This window comes from Vanessa cardui, chromosome 21 (genome assembly GCF_905220365.1).
Source record: "Vanessa cardui chromosome 21, ilVanCard2.1, whole genome shotgun sequence".
NCBI lineage: Eukaryota > Metazoa > Arthropoda > Insecta > Lepidoptera > Nymphalidae > Vanessa > Vanessa cardui.
The window spans coordinates 10,943,984-10,966,704 of NC_061143.1; the positions used below are offsets into that span (position 1 = coordinate 10,943,984).

Consider the following 22,721-nt stretch of genomic DNA (forward strand, 5'->3'; position numbering starts at 1 on the left):
GTAGTTTTTATTTCTGGCAGTTACAGAATTATATTTAAAAAAAAATTTCATTTAAATAATGACAAACGTTTAAGTCACTAATTAACTCTGTCATGGATTGTAAGTTTTATGCAAAAATATGAAAATTAATAATTAGAGAATCCCAGGATTAAAAGTATGTCTACTTGTCCTGGTTTATTAAAGGAATTATAACTAAAAACAAAAACTTAGGTGAGAATACTTTACATTAAACATGTCTTTGTAAAAATTTGAGAGGCCTAATATGGGTGATTTCTGCCTGTGTCAAGCTACTAAAGATACTAATGTTTTCTCTGTAACTATTACAGGTGGAGAAATTTATCCAACTTAACAAAACACGGGCAATTGTGTGACGGAGATAAAAGATGATTTGCCTCTCACTCTACGCGCTCATCGCTTCTGCCACATTCCTCGCGTGCGTTCCCGTTTGTTACCGACAATTTGAAATGCAAAAATTCATCAAGTGCTTGAAAAAATAGGGATTCTCTAACGACATGCTCATATGTATGACATGCGTCACAGCTTTCATCGCGGCTGGATGCATATCCTGTGGTCCACTGCTTTTGGATGCATACTTAGAGAAATGTAGAAGAAGATGCCCCGGAAATTTATGTAGTAATTAAAATTGTAAATTGAAAATGTTTAACATGATATTTAATTTGTTTCAATAAATCACTTCAACATTTAAACCTTTTTTTGTTTATCATTATTTTTTGGTTTCATCTGAAATAACTTATTTTATATCTAATCAGTAATATAAAAAAGAATTAATAGTACATATATACATGTAACAATTCATATTGTATGGTCAGTCAGTCGAGGTTGCTGGAAAAACCTGTAAATTATTTTATTCGTGGTGTCAATGAGAGAAAAGAGTTTTTATTTAAATAAATAAAAATATGACATGTCATATTCTGACAGAAGTAATTTCAAATTTAGAAGAAGATAACTGACATTGAAAAATTATGAGTTCGGTCCTTATTATAAAGTGATAAATTATTAATAAATATCATAAAACAATATGAGCTTAAAATTATTGTGGAATTGCGCCAGGATAATCTTGTTATCAGGATTATCTTTTGGAATCTAAAGTATATACGTATACTCCAAATTGCAGGGGACTGTTTGGGAATATAGAGGTAAGCAGATAAGATTCTTAACTTAATTTATTATATATTTTTTCATTGTATAATATTTATGAGATGAATATGAACTGGGATTTAATATGTATCTTTAAAAGTCGTTAAATACGTCTTTGATTAATATTATAACAACAGGCCAGTTGATGACATTCTGCTAGGTTTTTCGTGATGAGATTATGGATATATCACCACGCTATTCCAATCATGATGATGTGATAATCAGTTGATGTGACATGGTCTTTCGAAATGAGATTCTGGACACCACACTGTTTCAATGATGATGATGTCATAAATCCCATCCGATTAATGTAGGCTAACTCACAAAGATTTCCTTCGCCGTTTAGCACGAGATTATTTTATTTTTATAGCTACGTTCAGTAATAAGCCTTTATGGAATTTTCCTAATCAAGGTCTACAAATATACCCTTTTTTATTTCAGATATCGCTTGGGCAGGTAACCGTGACCGCATGATTTGCGTGTCCTTACTGAGTCTCGTAAGTGCTACGGCGTTAATCATTTGTATACCCTACTGCACTCAGAAGATCTTACATCGCAAGTGTACCTGCCCGCCTGTGCCCATCTGCCCCGACTGTGGAATACCCTACTGACCATTGTCACAAATTCTTACTAACTTTAGCCATCTAAAATTTGATCTGTGAGTTGATATTTTGTGAAGGCCTAATTTCACTTCGATCATTTATCTTTTACTAAGCATTTGGCTCATTATTTAAATGGACTAGTGTTATCGATTTTATAAGTGTATTTGATTTGTTAGTTAAGATGATTTGTATGACAGCTGCAACGGCAGTGGCCGCTATGGGTCTGATAGCTTGCGGTCCCTTGGTTTGTGAGAAATTATTGCGATGCTTCTTAAAATCGAGCAAACGATAGTTGTATCTTTTTCTACATTTGTAATATTAACATAAATAAATAAATATGTATTTCAATTAACTGTTCTATTATTCAATACTAAATTTTTAAGTGGAACTTTTTCATTGTTTCAGATTTTCTCCTTAATAGAGATATTGTTTCGAACGATTAAAGATATTGTTGTTTTTTTTAAATAGAAAATATGATTTGTTTATCTGCAGCCACCGCAATGGCCGCCGCGGGATTGATTGTTGTCGGTCCGATAATATGCGAAAGAATCTGTAAATGTCTCAAAACGAAAAAGAAATGAAAAGTTTTTTAAATCGAAATAAAATGAACTGAATAAGGAAACAGTTTTTATTCTAAACAACTAAAAACATACACCGTAATATCACTTGACTGATTCATCTAGACTATCGTGAAAATTGAGCAAATACGTAATTCACAGTACAATCGTCGACGCTTACGTATCTGACGAGAAAATAAATAAATTAACAATGTATCTATATGACACTAAAAATTAAGTTATTGACTAAAATTCGTTTTGGGCTAGGTTCGATCCCGCGTCGGACTTCGATAGATGGCGTAGTTCGTCGGAACGACTATCGTTATCGCCTCCTTCTTGAATCTTCCGCTTACTTTCCTACCTAACACTGCTTCGTCTAATTTAGCAATAGTCGCTGTTTGAGTGGGATACTCCCCAACGAGTTGAGCTGAGGACGTCGGTCTTACGATCTGTACTTTTTCATTATTAACTATCTCTATCTCTTTATTTATCGCGTCATCTCTTTCTTGACTTGATCGATAGAATCGTCGTACTGGTGGAGAATGTTCGCCTTCTCTTAGAATTGTGTAATCTATTTCTCCTAAGTTTTCAATTTGATCTGTTAGCTTTGCTTGTTGCTCAGGTACCGGTGTTATTTCTTCAATCGATTGTATTTCTTGTTTAATTATTTCTATAGAAGGCGTTGTTACTTCGACGGGAGCTTGTGTAGTAGTAGAAGTAGTGGTAGTAGTTGGAGTAGTAACAGGAGTTGTAGACTTAGTTGTAGGCGTGTAGTTGTTCCTCGATACCATTCTTCGTCTCTTTCTCTCTGATGAATTTTCTGAAGACTTATTTTCAGAGGATTTCGTGTTGTTAAAATTAATATTGGCATTGAGGGTGATAAGTTTGTATTCTTCGCTGTCTTGGGTTTGTACAGGGTTGCGTCTCTGGTTTCGTTTTTCAGTGGAATTAGTGTAATCTCTGGTCCCCCTGTATACAGGTGATGTTGTATTGTTTTTGTGCGAATGCCTTTCGTCTATAACGGGTAGTGTGTTGGGAGATGGCGTTACGATTTCAATGTTCTCGCTTCCTTGTGGCTTCGAGTCTTGATTTTCTAGTATCGTTATAGCACTCTTAATGCCTTCTACATCTTCTGGGTTCATTGGTTGGCCTGTAAACATTCAAAAGTTATGTTAATTTTAAAAATTACAGTATTATATTATTGTTATATGCTACTAACCCTACTAATATTATAAATGCGAAAGTTTCTGAGGTTGGATGTATGTATGTTTGTTACTCTTTATACAAAACAAGTACTGAATAGATATGAATGAAACTTCACAGTAATATAGGTTATACATCAGAATAGCAAACACATAGTCTACGATTTATCATGTTTTTTTTTAATTTGGTCATAATATAACGATACATATCAAACACCAAGTCGGGTACAGAATTTGGTTTTAATAGTATAAATAAAATAATTATAATAATAGGGATTGTATGAATTCAATTTATAATATCTATACTAATATAAATGCAAAAGCCTCTTTGTCTCTCTGTGTCTGTAACGCTTTCAGATAGAAAATGAGCTGAAATTGATATTTTTTTTGCTATGAGGCAAGTTTGAACCCTTAGGAAGGATGTAGGCTACTTTTTAAACCTAAACATACAACCACACAAGATAACGAGAACCAGTCGCGTATATAATAAGCAAGATTTTTATCAATATTCAGACGAAAACTTTCATTACACCGACTTTTAATAATATCTATGTAGTCAAACGTTTTCAATTTTAGTTGTTTAGTTAAATTTCATTATTCATTTGATGCAATAGAATGTTATCTGTCACGACTTACCATCTTCCATTTCTTTCTTATAAGAGGAGAAGAAAGTTAAAGCCTTCATCAGCTGATAGCTCTTCGACACGGGGATGTTGGTGTCGTACAACTTCATCGTGTTCTTGCAGTCCACGTAGAACCACCAGTTACACTTGAGGATAGTTTGATCGAAGAGAGTAGATTCAGGACAGAGGAAAGATTTCATGACAAGACCGTCATCTGTTAGCGCACAGACGTGGAATACCTGGAATCATATAAAGGCATATTAGCTCTATTTCAATGCCTATTTTATGTGTAAGGCAAACTAGATATTGGTACTATTTTTATACGTTCTTATATCACTGATGCGCCACCAACCTCGGGAAATAAAAAGTTATGTGCCTTGTGTCTGTTAAGTACGCCTCCTAGACGGGCTAGTGGCCCAATTACAAATCTAAGGTATCTGATTAGTGTTATCATTTAATTCTCCTATAATCTTATAAAATAGAGTATCTTAAAATTGGAAGTTTATTAAATTGTTTTCTATCTATTGTCTACGTTATGTAATTGGAAAATATACTGCCAATGTCGCGTATAATAAACACAATATATATTAATTAATTAAACATATTATATTCATGATGCGAATTTGTATGATCTGTAGACTAACTTCAACGTAAAATCAAAATCAAGATCTACTTTATTCAAGTAGGCTTTTACTAACACTTTTGAATTGTTATTTAACAACTATATTAAATGAAGCTACCACAGATTCGGAATGCAGTTTCTACTGAGAAGAACCGCCAAGATTCACAGTAGTTACTCTATCTCGAGATTTAAAAATACAGTCACGTTAGTTAAATAAAATTATATATGTCATGTGAGTCAACAAGAATTAGCTCCACACTTTTTTATCATTTAATAAATTTTAGATTATATCCAATATTAAATTATTGGTTTAATAAAATAGCAATATATGAAAAGACACAAGAAGTAATGCGATTATTTAACAAAATCGTTCTAAATACAGTTAAATAAACTAAACAAATTACTTGACCTTGTACTAGATTGGAATAATGCTAGTAGGTTAAAAGCGATCTCTGTTGGGTAATAAAGTGTACCAAAATCGCAAATATCCGGCTAAGAACCACAACACATTAAGTTATAAATAATAATATATATGTAATTGAATCTAATAAATATTTTGATGAAAATGTCCAAAATAAACCAAGTATTAGTACGACACAACTTAGATGTAGCATCGGTAAAATTCGTAAAACCGATCACATCCAAATAAAGTATACGCTAGCCCAAAATGCAATATTTATTCCTTATGTGATTAGTATGCTATCCCAAATTATCAATATGTATTTCGTGCCTGAATATGATCTTTATACAAACGTAATAACTTGTAATATCATATGACCTAATATATTCGTGAATCTATAGCGACGAATAGCGTCGAATGGCGCGATAGGGAGCGATTTCTATTGGTTGTATAAATCGGCAGTAATCGGTTTTATTGAATTTGCCGATGCTACATCTAAGTTGTGTCGTACTATACCTTACTGCTTGTCAAAGACTTTCTGCTTTAAAAAAGAGTGTATGTTTATTATAATAAACTGTGATTTCCTATAGAACCTTTTCTAATGACCGCACACTTTAGGCTCAAAGCGCAACGGATCTCCTTACTCATATAAAACTTCTTTCATATAAAACTAAATTCAAATTTAGAATGCCTTCTAAAAAAAAGTATTTTTTTTTTTGAAACAGCGTTATCGTTAAAACGTCAACCTTTATATATGACACGTATAAGTATATTGTTTTATTTATTGTAGTGTATGTTAGTTTATATATATGCATACTCACCATACAACCAAGGTTTTCGTCTCCGTAGAGTCCAGGGAAATATTTCTGGTCACCACAGTGGAAGTTGGTGTCTGGAAGGTCGACTTTAGATTGGAAATGATCGTCGAAGTTCTTTTCGTAACCGACGGGGTAGTACTCGCGCGGGGCGTTCATCACTTTACCGGATGTTGGGTTTCTGGAAATATAATTGGATTCTAAAGTGATCTTATATATAATTACAAATATATAATTGAGTTAACGCATTTGAACAAGAACAACAGCTTGGAAATCCCCACAGCTGGGCTAAAGGCCTCCTCTCCCTTTGAGGAGAAGGTTTTGGAACATATTCCACCCACGCTGTTCCAATACGGGTTGGTGGAATACACATGTGGCAGAATTTCTATGAAATTTGTCGCATGCAGGTTTCCTTACGATGTTTTCTTTTACCGCTGAGCATGAGATGAATTATAAAGACAAATTAAGCACATTTATCAGCGCTGCTTGCCCGGGTTTGAACCCGCAATCATCGGTTAAGATGCACGCGTTCTAACCACTGGGCCATCTCGACTCAGTAGAGTTCAAGTAAATCCATTGGTTTTGCACTTGAACTTATTTCTATTGTGATGAATTAAATTATTAAATAAATTTAAACTTATGAATTAAATTATCATCCAATTTATATATGAGAGTAAAAAAAGACTGGACAAGTGTAGTATATTGATAAAATGAATAGATATCTAGTTTAAACTAGTGGTTAATACAAGGAATACAATTTTTAATAAAAAAATCACACATGTTAAATGTACTGTTTAAAAGTTCGATAAATATCAAAAATATTTATACTATAAGATATGTACATTCAAAAAATGTTACAAATAAACATAAATAAGTTATAGTCTGAAATACTACTAAAGGCTACTTTTTATACTAATAAGTATATGTAACCATTATATAATACAAATATCTTAGTTAAGCGATCGGTTTTGAATCACAAGTGAAGAGATTTTTCAGATACTATTTCGTAATTTGTGAGAATACTAGCCATTGTAACTTTTTATGTGAAATGGGTTTCATCTTAGTAATATTTATTTCTTTGTGTTGATTATTCTCATCAAGCAATCATAGTCGGACAAGAAATACAAACACAGTTATACGATGCTATCATAAAGGCAATGTAACTCAGTGAACCTATAAACTTTTCTTGTGAGTCGAACGATTGAGGAATCTATAAAGTACAGCAATAACTTTTATTACAGCATTTAACATTACGTAAAACAAATGTTTACATAGAATGCTTTATAGTTAAAGTTGTGAAAATAACACAAGTCTCAATATTTATGAGCCGAGTTGCCTCAGTGGTTAGAACGCGTACTTACATCTTAACCGATAATTGTATGTTCAAACCCAGACAAGCAACACTGTATTTTCATGTGCTTAAATTGTGTTTATAATTCATTCATTCTTCATCGGCGGTGAAGGAAACCATCGTGAGGAATCTAAAACTAACTATTTAGTCTAATTGACGACCTCCATGGTCGAGTGGTGTGTACACCGGTTTTCATGGGTACGCCACTCTGAGGTCCCGGGTTCGATTCCCGCCCGAGTCAATGTAGATTACCATTAGTTTTCTATGTTGTCTTGGGTCTGGGTGTGTGTGGTACCGTCGTTACTGCTGATTTTCATAACACAAGTGCTTCAGCTTCTTACATTGGGATCAGAGTAATGTATGTGATGTTGTCTCATATTTTTTTTATATATATATATTTTTTTAATTTCAACAAAATTCTGCCACATGTTAATGCACCAACCCGCATTGGAACAGCGTGATTGAATATGCTCGAAACCTTCACCTCAAAGGCGATAGGCGGGCTTAATCCTGGAGTTGGAAATTTACAGTTGGAAAGTTGCATATTTATATTTAAAAAAGTAAATTTAGTGTAAATTATAAATCAGATATAACTAAGTAAAGATACCTAAACTAACTACTGATAATTACCTCTTTGGTTTGTTCGGCACTGGGGCCACTATAATTTCCGGTTCAGGCTCCAGCTGGAAGACAACAGCTTCTGTTGTCGTTGTCGTTGTTGTACTCGTTGTTGTGGTTGGAACCGGAATGTTTGCGTATTTGCTCAAGAGTTGCTGTTGCCTCAGCGCTATAGCTGCTTCTACTGCTTCCATTGATATGTTACCAGCTTTAGCTATTTCAGCTATTTTCGTATTTATATCGTCTTTATTAAATTTAAGAGTTATATCATCGCTGTAACCACTTATACTATTGTAGTCGTCGACTTTCTTCGTGTTGTAGGAGTACATATTCGCGATATCGTGTACTTGATGAGGAACTGGGTCTACAAAGTTAGAAATAGGATTGGTTTTAGGATATGAAACAGAGTTATACGAATAAGGCATAGCATTCGATGATTGTTTAAGAACTGGTGCAGGTATGATAGATATGGCTTGTGATGGCATGGGAACGAATGGGTTTAATGTCGGCTGTGATTTCGTCTTTGATGGTGTCTGTCGTATATGTTGGTATTGTACAGCTGTCATGTGTGATACCATCTTTGACATGTTATCGGGTGATATAAAGCGCGTCTCACTTTGATAAGGTGCTCCGGAAGCTTGTGGCGCTTGAAGGGGACTGTAGGTTTTCTTCGATGCTGCCAATGGAACAACTCTCAATGTTTCCTCTTTTGGTGGTAGCGGTCTGAATGGTGGTACGCCCATCGGCATCGGTTTCGCCATCGTGACAGTGGGCTGTGCTTTATGCATGGGAGTGTCTGCAATGGGACCAGATATGACGATCGGCTGCATTGTAGAGGAAACGCGTCTGTGTAATGTCGAAAGTTTGTCCATAGCAGACTGATTGGGTCTGCTCACAGGAGCCATTGGCCTCATCATTATTCGATTCTGTTTTGCTCGTTTCTGAAACAGTAGAATTAAAAGTATTAATAATGTTATTAGAATAAATCTGGGCTTGACAAACTTACATTGTATTATATAACAATCACTTTACATCACACTTTGCATAAATATACATAAACAAAAATTAGATTCTGTAAATTTTTGTTTGTCTGTCTGTCGGTATATTTGTTCCAGCTATTCTATGGAACGACAGGATCGATTTGACGCAACTTTAATTGACATTAGAAGTAATTTAAGCTACAACAATAACTTTATTCTTAAATTCAAACCCTCGGGTACAGCTAGTACATAATAAGTTTACTTACTTCCTGTTTGGGCGCCGGTCGGCTTGATGTATCAACAAGAATATTAGGCGCTCCATTTTTAAAGCTGACCGATCTTCGTCTACTCGGGTCTTGATTGGTTAATGACTGCTCAAATCCGAGCTCATCGCCCAGGCTGAAACCTGGAATGGGCAAAATAACTTTGAGTTTCAATTCAAAAACGCTTTGCAATTCCATTTTACAAAGTCAATCATCAATTTCGGAAAAAGAATATGTTCCAAAAAAAAAAAAAAAGTTTTTCCAAATGCTTATGTTGAATAATTTGTATGTCTTCATTTGGTTACGAAGACCATTCCTACATTTTAGCTCTCTGTAGATTTAAAAAGACTATCTTAACTATGTAACAGTATATATACAGTATTGTATTTATGTTAATTGGTCATACATTTAAGAAGGTCTATATCTTTAAAGCATTAATCAATAAGTATAATACGACGATCCACATGAAGAAACCGCTAACTTTTAGGCAATCGAAATGTGACATTTAAAAAGAAAATGATTACATAACAAATAACATTTAACAGCCTAAAGAAAAGGTAAAATTCTGATCAATGACAAATCTAAAGTAATGACTATGCTAAATATATAAGCGTCAATGGTTATACGCAGATGTTATCTTGCACATTTATGACATTCAAAATGATTGCAAGATAAGTGTGAATTGACAACATTACTAAACGTATATTGATACGTTATTTGCAGAAGATTTCATAAAAATCTTGCAAAACCATGTCGCCATAATTACACATGAGTTTATGATTAATGACAAATAAATTGGTATTAGAAATAATTTCACGGTTCGGCTTTTCGTTATCTATATAAGTAACTTTTGAAATGTTTCTTGATGGTAATTGCAAGTCTGGGTAGATACCACCTTTTCATCATAAATGTTCTACCAATATTGTCTTGTTTGAAGGGTGATTGAGTCAGATTACCTAAACACGAAAGGAATATAATGCTTTTAGTAACACAAGGTTGGTGATGCACAGGCAATTATTGGAATGGAGACGATTGCTATATTTTGAAGTGAAAAGTAATAAGGTGATCCTGTCCATGTACCCATTCAAAACGAAATAAAAAAATACCAAAGTAAATTGACTCTTCTACATATATATATATATATATTACAGCACTAATGACTTTCTAGTTGACTGCACACCTTGGGAATGAGATGATCGCCTCCAGGGTGTTTCAAATAACAAGAATATGTTTATTACTGTAAATTGTAAATTGACATTATAAAAAAATTAAAAAAAATCCCGCTGAGTTTCTTTCGCCGGTTCTCAGGTCTGAGGTACTATATTCCGAACCGGTGGTAGATTTTCGACAGTCAATAAGAAAGTGTAAACGCTTCTATTTTGAATAAAGGTTTTTGACTTAGACTTTGATTATTCGGGACAAACTTTCCAGTTTACCCTACGAGTCTGCCTTTAGTTGATAGATATAATGCGTGATGATTCACTAAAATCTGTTCATACACCGCCGAACATTAGATACATAGTAATAAAAACAAATTAAAAGTAAGTGGTGCTTATCGGGGTTACCACCCAATTCGTTAGTTAAGATGCGCTTACTTTCACCTCTGTACAATTTCATAAAAGGATGAAATGAGTAAAGTTACCTTTTAATTTCAGAGTCGAGATGAAAGTGAGTGATGTTTAAAACACACAGCAGTCCAAAACGATAATTATATAATATTTTGTATAACTTACTGTGTACAAATTGATTGTTAATATTAAATAAACAAAATGATCTTACCTAAGCTAGCATGTGCTTTGATTCCTCCAAGATTTCGTACCCTGAATAGCCCAGATTTTTTGAAGGCACAGTTTATTTTGAAGCCGAAATCCGATTCCAGCACACACAGTGGCTGCACAATTTCTGTAACAATAAACATTAAATTAAAGATTTATCCTCTCACAGTTTAATCTATAATATATAAACAACTTCGGATATTGTTTTTGATACAAAAGAAAATTCCAATTAAATTTGTAACACACCAATTTAACCTAACTGAAAACTAACGCAATATTATTATATATCACGTTAATACTACTTTTACATTTTTCCCAAAGTATTCAAATTGGTATAAATTTAATATTAACTAATGATCCTTCAATTTTACAATCACATATACATACTTATAATAATATAAATACATATGAAATACAACGATCATCTGTGTCCATAGCCTTTAGAAATATAATTATATGTTAAATATATGTGAAAGTTTTGTGTTATAATAGTAACCTATGTTAATACTACAAAGAATGTCAATTGTGAACTATTATTCCACGTTTCCATAACAATAATATATGTTGGATGAAATCTATACATGTAATAAAATTGTCGTGTCTGTTTGTAATATTAAAATAACCGCTTTTATTAAATGCATATTTATGTATACATTACATATATCAAAATATCATTTTTTACCATTTGCGTCCGTCTGTTTGTTCCAGCTAATCTCTGGAAAGGTTGGACCGATTTTGACGAGACTTTTATGGACAGATAGTGGATATAATAGTGATTTAAATAGTAACTCAGGCTTCTTTTATTTTAGGATTAGTGTTATTCAAACACGCGCAAAGCTAGTCTTTGATACATTAAATTAAAAAGTATTAAACCCTATTATTATAATTAAGTGTATAAGTAATTGCATTCCTTTACACGAACGATTCTCTAATGCCTAATTTACAAGTTAATTTGGTCAATCAAGCATTGTCTTCCGTTGAACATTATGAAACGTGACTCCAGGATCTGACGGAGGTGACCTAGATTTCACCTCGTCCTGGCTTCGCTTCATTGCCACACCTAGCACTATTGAAGTTTATTTTACTAACTCGAGTCTATTCATAAGTTAAATAATATTCTTGCGTATTATACACAAACATTGCTAGTCGTTTTATCGTTGATAGTTCAAGACTTTTTTTGACAACGTATCTCATATTAAATTACCATTGTTATTTGAAGTATATCTACTACAGATGTGACTAAAATTTTTGTATATATTTACAATCAATGTTCGCGAAGTAAAATATATAAATTGTAAATTTTATTAGATGAACTTTTTCTATTGTATTGTTTAATCATAATCCATTTGTTTGTTATTAAGTTAATGTTTTGACTAATATTGAATAATAATTACTTAATTGAAGACTAAGAGAGACTACTCGTACATGAACAAATGTATTAATTAGTACATATTAGTAGTGTAGTATTATACATATTATCTATAGGTACTAATATTATAAACGCGAAAGTAACTCTGACTGTTAACGCTTCTATAGCCAAATCACTGAACCGAATTTGATGAAATTTGGTATGAAGCAATCTCCAAAAGTGGATGTAGCTTCCTGAAGACTATCCCTTAAAACGTATGCATAACGAATCGCTAATAATTGTAGAAGGTAACATAAAAAGTCAACTACCGAAATTACTTACTTCTTTAAAATTGTCAAGTTCTTGATGGATGATATTAAATTTGCAAATCATTCAGAATATATGTAGTATGTTTATGTTAATGTATTTATATAGTAACCATTTACATTAAGAAATACAAGTGTACCCAAACTATTATTATTATGATGATTGTTCAAACAGCACAGAAGTTAATAAAATCACACAACAGATCAACATTTTTATACCTAACTCTTTTGAATGTTTTATTTCTTTCTAAAAGAAAGTCGTAAGTTACTAAAAGTGGTCAATCATAAAACAAAACAAAAACAGGAGATGAGAGATAGCATTAAGTGTGAAACCCAAAAACTAAAATGTGTACATGTGTGCTGATAGAAAAGAGAAAGGTTTACGTAAGAACTTTCCAAGTCGTAAATTATGAGCTGAAAAGCTATTTATAAAATCATTAGTCTTTATCGTAAACTGGTTTTGATATTTAATCATTTTAAGGCTATTCTTAATGAAATATTTTATATACTAAAGTTGAGATGGCCCAGTGGTTAGAACGCGTGCATCTTAACCGATAATTGCGGGTTCAAACCCAGGTAAGCACCAGTATATATATGTGCTTAATTTGTGTTTATAATTCATCTCGTGCTCGGCGGTGAAAGAAAACGTCGCTAGGAAACCTGCATGTGTCTAATTTCATCGAAATTCTGCCACATGTGCATTCCACCAACCTGCATTATTGGAACAGCGTGGTAATATGTTCCAAACCCTCTCCTTAATGGAATAGGAGGCCTTTTCCCAGCAGTGGGAAATTTACAGGCTGTTACTGTACTTTACTTTTACTAAAGTATCATTGCAGTCATTTTCAATGTTATTTTATTAGAAAAATAACGTATACATTGAAATCATTTTACTTAAAAGTTATAGTTAGTATTATATTCACAACAAAACGCCAACTCCAAATGTAGGTCATTTTATTAACATTCTTAATTCATTGATAAAAAAAAATCAACATTTATTAAATTACAAATGTTTTTGTGTATAAACAAATAAAACCCTTACATATATTTGCAAAAAAAACACAATGTAATGTTTAATTTATTTGAAACTCTTCCCAGTTTTTATTATTATAGCAATTTCATGCAATTTTCGGTTGGTTTATAGGACTTATCTATCTAATGTTTTAACCATTAGAGATAACAATAAGTTGAATCAAAACATCCTAATCAACCTAAATGAAATTTACTCACAAATAGAAAAGTAAATCTGTTTGTATACTTGCTAATTACCACTAACTACTGAATCTATAATAATAAAACTTAAAAGAGGTAACCTACAATTTACGCAGATGACGTCACGGGATACAGCTAGTAGATATTAAAAATTAGATCCGGCTCAACGCGCATGCGCACGCGTCGCAAATTCAATCCTTATATGACCCAAGAAATAGTGACCAACTTAAATTATAATAACCTGACTGACTAATAAAGCTCATATAAATAACAAATTTCCATATTCATTTTTTCATCACTTTCCCCGGTCAACGCCCTATCCGGTCCGGTCAAGTGACGAATACAAAATGTGAATCAGCGACCGGTTGCAGCCGGATGCGTGGAGAAAGGCCGGCTTACTTACTGACTTAGGATGGTTGGCAAAAGTGTTTCGTTTTTACGATTAAGGAAAAATATAATTATTTGTAATTGTATTATTTCCTTTACAATGAATATATATTTATTTATTTCATTAAATCTGTTGTTATTTAGTTAAGTTTGTAAAGTAATGTAGGTCAATGTGCCGATTATAATTTAGCTTAAGCACAGTAAATAACAAAACTTATTTATTGTATTTGTTTGTTTATCTAGAAGACAATATTATTGAGCCACTTTTTTTCGTATTTACGATCGTAGTGACTGTCATTGAACAAATTGTCCAATGAATATAAATCTTGTTTTTTTTTGCCGACCTTACCGCGTAATATATTGCGTATATTACGCGGTTGTATGTCGAGACAATAATCAACGAACTAGTTCACCTGTAGATCTAGAATCGTGTTATATATTGTTACATTATAAAATAACTAACGAAATTTGAATACACTAAATGTTCATCCAAAAGAACAATGACGTAACTACATTTAATACTTATTATGGAAATTTCACTTTTTAATTATTTTTTATGTTTTTAATTTTTATTTCGTAATATTCCACTATCTGTGTTATGAATCAATTAAATTCCTGGGTCACCCATTGCTCGGTTCAAGCCCCATTTGGAAGAAAATGTTGCTTATTTTATTCGCCGTGCTATTCAAATAGCTCAGTAGATAGACAGAGAAGAGCTGAGATGGCCCAGTGGTTAGAATGCGTGCATCTTAACCGATGATTTCGGGTTCAAGCCCAGGCAAGCACTACTGCTTAATTTGTGTTTATAATTCATCTCGTGCTCGGCGGTGAAGGAAAACATCGTGACACCTGCATGTGTCTAATTTCATCAAAATTGTGCCACTTTTCATTCCACCAACCAGCATTGGAACAGCGTGGTGGAATATGCTCCAAACCCCCTCTTTAATGCGAGAGGAGGCCTTAGCCCAGCAGATAGACAGATAATAAGGAGTAATTAACGCAATGTTTATTTCAAGACCTATCTAAAGATAAATCTCAAGATAAAAATTTCAAATTTAAATTCGGAGACTTTAAACGAAATTCTTATTTAATTAAGCCAGTAAACGTACTTTCAACTGATATTTACTTTAACTTTCCAAAAGGCAATTTGACGTTAGTTATTTTGAAAAGTTCTTATTTATCGTCGTTATTATGTTTGACTAATAAATTTTTGCGTCGAAATTTTTGCACACTTCATAAGCGCAATTGACGATACTAAATTTTATTTCATTTTGAGTATATAGTATTGCAACTTGTTTATAAAAACTTTTATAAAGAAGTTGCAATACTATATACTCAAAATACTATATACACATTTGCTAAATTACCTATTGAGTTATAAATTGTTTACAAGCATGATGTTGATGACGAAACAATTTACGATAATATGTTTTATTATAAATACATGTATTTCAATAAAAACTTCAATCCTATTGATTGAGCGCTAATGAACTGAAGTAAGAGTTCTTTGCTTGTGTTGAGAGTAAGTTTTCAGTGTCACATTTGAATGTAACGCGTCGATATATTTCAATGAACTGGAGTGTAAGCCGATTTCATTTGTCTTATCAAATATAATACGAAGTACTGTAAAAAGTTTCGGTAAGGACAAGTGTGCTAGGTGAGTGTAGAAAGACTATAATTATGTTCATTTTGTTGTGTACACGAAATGTATCATATATCTATGTCTCATATCAGAAAAATAATGTTAAGTATACCTCGCCTCATTGACTCCACTGGTGACAGGAGGGCTGGTTCGTTTTTGCCCAGAGGATCGAAATTGCGATTTAACGGGGAAATGCAGCTAGCATTCTTGCCACCATTCCACGCGGTCAAGATTTATACAATAGCTAGTTTTAGTTCATATTTGTATATATTTAAGCATTTAACGTCAATAATGCTTGTTATACATCTATGATATTTGGATAATAATTAAATGTTACATATATCGTATTATCTTTACAAATCAAATCAAAATAAACTTTATTCAAGTAGGCTTTTACAAGCACTTTTGAATCGTCATTTTACAAATTAAGTGAAGCTACCACCAAATATTATGAATGCACAAGTTACTTTGTCTGTTTTTCTATTTCTCTATTTCCCTTTCACGATGCAATAACTGAACATAATGTGATGAAATTCGTTAGATGAAGTAAGTTTGCATTCCAAGATCATAGACTACTTTTCATGTCAAACGACTAATTCCTAAAATACAAACAAAACGTGGATGACAATTAGTGTTTACAAAATAAAGAATTGTGTTTCACCAGAATTGTGTACGACTTTAAAATCGATGGGCACTCAAGCAGTTCATATTTAATCAAAATAATACGAATTATAATATCTTTGCCACCAAAAACTTCCAATGAATGCTTTAGAATGTATAACCAATCCAAACTTATGTGCAACGAAAAAAAAATCTTTCGCTGACGGATGTATGAATAAACTTTGACCTTGAAAATTACAAAGTATTTAAATAATAAAAATATGACTTAAACCAATATTTTGTTAATAATATTTATCTATTCTCATACTATATAGTAAATATACCTATTTCATATTTACTTTCAAAGCGCACACCTCATTCCCTTTATTAATAAAAAGCACCTGTGCGAAGCCGGTGTTAGCTGACCAAACGAAGTGTCAACTTAATTAACATTTTTGAACCACTTTAATAATGGCCTATAGGGAAATCGGTTTATTTTATTATCAGGACATTTGATGTGAAAGTTTTATATTCACATTAACCGTTATAATCAAACGGTATTTCGAACATGCGATCTTAATAATGACTTAACAAAATCAAACATAAAATTGAACACTACATTCTTAATTTAAATATTTTCAATGATGTCTAAGTTACTCTGTCTTCATCTGGTCTCTCCCTTCGCTCTTCCATGACCAAACCGCTTAACCGATTTTGATGAAATTTGGTATGAAGCAAACTTGAACTCCAAGAAATTGAAATCCCATTTTTTTGACTAACACATGACAACCAACGCCCTTGAGATAAAAAGCGTTAACAGTAAAGTTTTTAAAGCTTTGAAGTTTTATTAATTGAATTAAATTAATTAGTATTAAGAGTTACAATTAATTTTAACAATGTAAAAAATCACAATAACCGAATTCTTGACTTAATTCTGAGTAACAGTGGAGCTCTATCCGTGAGTGAAAGCCTTAGGCCATTAACAAAAATTGATTTACATCATCCTGCTTTAGAAATTGACTTTAAACCAAATATTTCTTCTCACATTATTAAAAAACAGTTTGCTTCGCATAATTTTAAAAAGGCCAATTACTCATTAGTTAACTTAAAGTTAAGTCAAATAGATTGGGAACTAGAGCTATCCCATTTTGAAGATGTCGATATGGCCGTTGCAAAATTTTATGATTTGCTTACTATCGTTATCAATTCAACTGTTCCTAAAACAAAACCTCGTAATTTAAAATATCCGTCATGGTTCACGCGCAACTTGATCAAACTTATTGCAGAACGCAACAAAATTATTACAAGATACAAAATATATAAAAATCCCAGAGACCAGCTAGAACTTAGATTAAGTAGTGATAGAGTGGATTCCTTAATAGTTTCATGTTATAGCAACTATCTAAATCTCACAGAAGAATCTATTCTAAAAAATCCAAAGAGATTATGGTCCTTTGTGAAAGATCATCGGAAGGATTCTTCAGACTTACCAAAAGAAATGTTCCTAGAGAATAAGGTAGCTCACACCGGTGAGGATATTTGTAATTTATTTGCCTCACAGTTTTCATTAGTATTTTCTCCTCCTGATATAAACTTTACGCCAAGTTTATCTGAGTGTTTTCCTCAATTCTCCCTCAATAAAATTAATTTAACGGAAGAAATGATTTCTAAAGCCCTAAAGTCCGTTGACATAAGCAAAGGCGCTGGTCCAGATGGAATTCCTCCAGTATTTATAAAGATGACACGTAAGCACTTAACGCTTCCTCTAAAAATATTATTTTCGAAATCCTTACAATCGGCGATATTTCCTGAAATATGGAAAGCTGCTAATATAGTACCAATTTATAAAAAAGGCGATAAGCGTAATGTGAAAAACTACCGTCCAATTTCAATATTGAGTACAATTCCAAAACTCTTTGAAAAACTAATCTGTCCAGTTATAACTCATTATTTTAAAAATATTCTATCCGAGCAACAGCATGGCTTTAGACAGAATAGGTCCACAATTAGTAATCTCTTAAACTACGTAACAGATCTTTCCAAGAATGTTGATGATAAAACTCAAATAGATGCTATTTATACTGACTTCAGTAGCGCATTCGATAAGGTAAACCACGCCATATTACTGACAAAGTTAGAACATTACGGTATTCATGGTAGTCTGTTAGGTTGGGTCAAATCTTACCTAAAAAATCGATCACAGCGTGTTATTACACATGGCTATACTTCTTTTGCATTTGTGCCTACATCTGGTGTTCCCCAAGGGTCTCATCTAGGTCCGATACTTTTCCTAGTTTTTATCAATGATATTTCAAAAGATGTTAAATTTAGTAAGTGCTTAATTTTCGCTGATGACCTAAAAATATATAGGCCTATTAAATCACCATGCGATATTACCCTACTTCAAGCAGATATAGATGCTCTCTCTAAATGGTGCGAAATACACAAAATGGATATCAACATCAATAAATGTGTTCATATCAAATTTACTAGAAACAGAAACCCGATTTCATCCAATTACTCAATTTCTAACACTGCTTTAGTTGAGTCTAATACAATTCGGGACCTGGGAGTAATAATGGATAGTAAATTAAACTTTAATAATCACCTAGATACCATTATACTGAAGGCATGGAAGATGTTAGGTTTTTTAAAACGCACTGGCCAGGACTTCAAAAATATACCTACTTTGCTTTGTGTTTATAATTCCCTTGTAAGATCTCACCTCGAATATGCCTCTTCAATTTGGAACCCGTCTTATAAAATTCATGTCGAAAGATTAGAACGTATACAGCGTAATTTTACCCGTTTTTTAGCTTATAAAGATCGCACTTGTCCTTATCGAGCTAACTATAATACAAGACTAGCTCACTTTAAAATTATATCGCTTGAAATGCGCCGTCAAATCACTGATACCTTGACCTTATACAAGCTAATTCACGGAGATATATCTTCACCTGAATTAATCCAGCATATCAACTTAGCAGTTCCTCGTACTATACCTAGACGTCCAATTGAAAAACCCTTTACCACTGTAACATCTAAAACAAATTTGGGTAAATATGCTCCTCTTAACAGACTTATGAATTCGTTTAATGACTTGTCATCTAACGGCGATATTGACATCTTTCACAATAATATAAATTATTTTGTTAAACATTCCAAAGATCTCATAGTTCGATCTCAGACCCTATAAGTAATATGTTTAAGTTTTGTTCTTTTTTAAATTTTATAATTAGCTTTTATGATTTGTTTTAGTTATTTCTTAATTCTTGAATTTATTACATAATTTAGTTTAAAATAAGATTTTATATTTTACATAGGTTAGTTTGTTTACTAATTTTGAACGTCAATGTTGTTTACACCTATAAAGATGTATCACCTCGAATGTTACCCATATTAAATATATATTTTGTTTTAAGTGTTTAGTGATAAGTCGATGGTGTAACTTTTTACAATAAATAAATAAATAAATAACGTGAGCTTACTCAAGAAGATTCTAAACAGAAATACATATATATCAAGATCAATAATCGCTATAATATAAAACTGTATTTATCGTAGTATGTTAACCACACGTAAAGCTACAGTCCTTGCAATTCAAATTGTTGCATACAGCATCATTACTAAACGAGTACAGTTTATCGATGTTGTAATATTTGATTTTAAAAAATTCACTCATATTACTACAAGCTCACTATATGCTACCATGATTCTTATCTCCTAAGTATTTAGGTTTAAAGTGCCATGATAGTTTAAAATGATCAGTTTAAGGCAGTTTTATACTACACTTAACGACATTTTCCCGTTTTTCAAATCAAATCAAAATATACTTTATAAAAAAAGGCGTTTACAAGAATTTTACAACCTTCAGAATTGAAGTGTAGATTCTGTCGAGAAAAAACACCATAGAGTAAGGTATATTCATTTTTTATAATCAAAACACAAGGAACCCGCGCGATTTTTTATATTAAATATAGTCTTGTAATAATACACCTTATTTGTCCATATTTTTCAACATTAATTTTAAATTGTTTAATAGGCAAAGTTATAAATTACTATGGAATCTTATACAAAACAAAAACAGTATCACGCCCCCTGATGGATGTATTAACTATGCGAAGTCAGAAACTGGTATAAGATTGTTTTCGCAATGTTTAACTTATATTTTATTGTTGATATTTAAAATATGTAATAAATACAATAATATATACAATACGTATACATATACTAACATAGTGTCGTATTGATATAATTAGATTAAGCTTTAAGTGATAACCTTGCTATCTAATTCCGCATAGGGTACAAAAACCAAGAAAGAATTCGTGATATACATTAAAATATACTTTTACAATTAAGAACAAAACTGATAATCTTAATAGAATTAACTGCACATATCGTGTCGATGTCGTCTCGTTGTCGTTGCGTATGAAACAGCACGTAATTACGTCACCGAGTGTAACCTGGCGTATAATCACATATACGCCCAATTGCTTCTCTGCTTATTGTTCTGCCATCCGGCAGTTATATGGTAAAAGTGATTTATCAAAGGAAAATTAGATAGTAATCGCTTTTTATAAGTGATTTAGTAACAATGGCGATAGCAATTTCTATCACACGGCGTTAGTATTGTTTATTGTAATTGTCGTTTCTTTCAACCGTGGATAGGTATTCGATTTTGTTGCTTTCATACTATTTAATTGTGTGATTTCAAACAAATGAAATTTTATAATAAATAATAAACATCAAATAGACCGGGAGTGGTAATGACAAAATATTTGGTCATTTGTAGAAAATTACAGTAAATTTTAGGGATTAGTTTATCCTATGTGTCAAAAACTTTTTTTTATTTCATTTTCTTACATACTTGTATTGAAGAAATTATTCGATAAGGTCAGTAATATAATTAATTAGTTTTAATAAATAATATTTATATATTTTTGTTTTCTTTTTTTTTTAAAATTCATATATAAAAACTTACAACCAAATGTTCTAGTAGGTTCATAAACAAAATGTCATGTTAGTGTTGAATTAAATTAAAAAAAAATAATAAAACCTATCACCGATTAGGAAAGTAGATTCTAACGAGAAGATCCGTTAAAAAAAAGGTAGTTATTTTTTTCCGCCATTTTAATTACAGAGTATGTTAGTAATTGGACTGCTTAGTATTAAATACTAATAGCACGTTTTATAATCTTGAATTGAGTAGTAGGCATTTGTCAATGTGACATGAGTATTAAATTTTATAACTACCTACAAAATGTGATTTAAAAAGTTTTTACTAAAATCATGAAACGGGTGAACGTGACTTAATAATATATCAAATCGCAATCGCATTTTTTCACGAAAATACCTACTTATATACAAATCGCGATGATTATAACGCAACATAAATCAACTGAATCAGTTTTAAAAATGTTTGAAGATGTATGCAGCGAGGCTAATAAAAGAAGGGCTCGAGATCGATTTAAACCCAAATCGTTCCAATAATCTCAGCTGATCGACTGTATCTTTTATATGTTATCTGTATATCACAATTAATATGATTTAATAGAACGAGACGTGTCACTTTCTACTCCGCATGAGAAAGTGACGTGGTCACGCATGGACAACTGGTTGTAACGTAAAAAATACGGGATTGATTAGCGTAAACCGTATATTTTATGGACGTTAAAAAAGCGTGTAATTCCACAATAATCAGCCTCTAATAATATATTTTAAATAGTGATGAGATGACCCAGTGGTTAGTGGAGGGAAATCGAACCGAAGGTTATGGGTTCGAGTTGATCAAGCTATGCTATGTGTTTAATTTGTATATGAAAATTAGGTGTGCCCGTGACCTTGTGCGCGTTTTAATTTATTAAAAAAAGTTATTGTTGTAGCCTAAGATACTCTTTATTATATCAGATATCTACCAGTGAAAGTACCATCCAAATCAGACCAGACGTTCCAGAGATAAGCCGGAACAAACAAACAGACAAACAAAAACAGTAAAAATCGTATCGTAAAATATTTTGGTATATATGTACTACTGTATTATTTTAATATTACAAACAGATACTCCAATTTTATTATATGTAAAGATCATTTTGTGCTTAAAAGGAAGGAAAATTTTGAAACCTGTATGTGTCTATTGAAAATACGAAACAGAGAGTATTATCATTTCCGAACCGGTGGTAGTGTTTAATTAGCCAATTAATGAGTAAGCTTAACTTCTATATTGAGTAAAGAAAGTTTTGG

The 22,721-nt window shown here is 32.2% G+C and overlaps 1 protein-coding gene and 1 long non-coding RNA gene across 3 annotated transcripts in view; one reads left to right on the top strand and one right to left on the bottom strand.

Moving 5' to 3' along the window:
* The first annotated feature begins 964 nt into the window (after nucleotides 1–964).
* On the top strand, nucleotides 965–2,112 carry LOC124538935. Its single transcript, XR_006966998.1, has 2 exons — nucleotides 965–1,157; nucleotides 1,600–2,112. It is a non-coding gene; the product is annotated as an uncharacterized LOC124538935 (long non-coding RNA).
* A 262-nt stretch (nucleotides 2,113–2,374) lies between these two features.
* LOC124538934 overlaps nucleotides 2,375–22,721 on the bottom strand; it is a 58,898-nt gene continuing 38,551 nt past the window's right edge. Inside the window, exons 2-8 of one of the 2 annotated variants that reach the window (XM_047116208.1) lie at nucleotides 10,971–11,093; nucleotides 9,195–9,334; nucleotides 8,565–8,889; nucleotides 7,961–8,312; nucleotides 5,986–6,160; nucleotides 4,156–4,381; nucleotides 2,375–3,467 (exon numbers count right to left, since the gene is read on the bottom strand). In XM_047116208.1, the coding sequence (XP_046972164.1) occupies nucleotides 2,581–3,467; nucleotides 4,156–4,381; nucleotides 5,986–6,160; nucleotides 7,961–8,312; nucleotides 8,565–8,889; nucleotides 9,195–9,334; nucleotides 10,971–11,093 (2,228 nt within the window). In that variant the 3' untranslated portion in view covers nucleotides 2,375–2,580. Of the gene's footprint in view, nucleotides 3,468–4,155; nucleotides 4,382–5,985; nucleotides 6,161–7,960; nucleotides 8,890–9,194; nucleotides 9,335–10,970; nucleotides 11,094–22,721 lie in introns of both variants that reach the window. The other variant, XM_047116206.1, reaches the window with a different exon arrangement.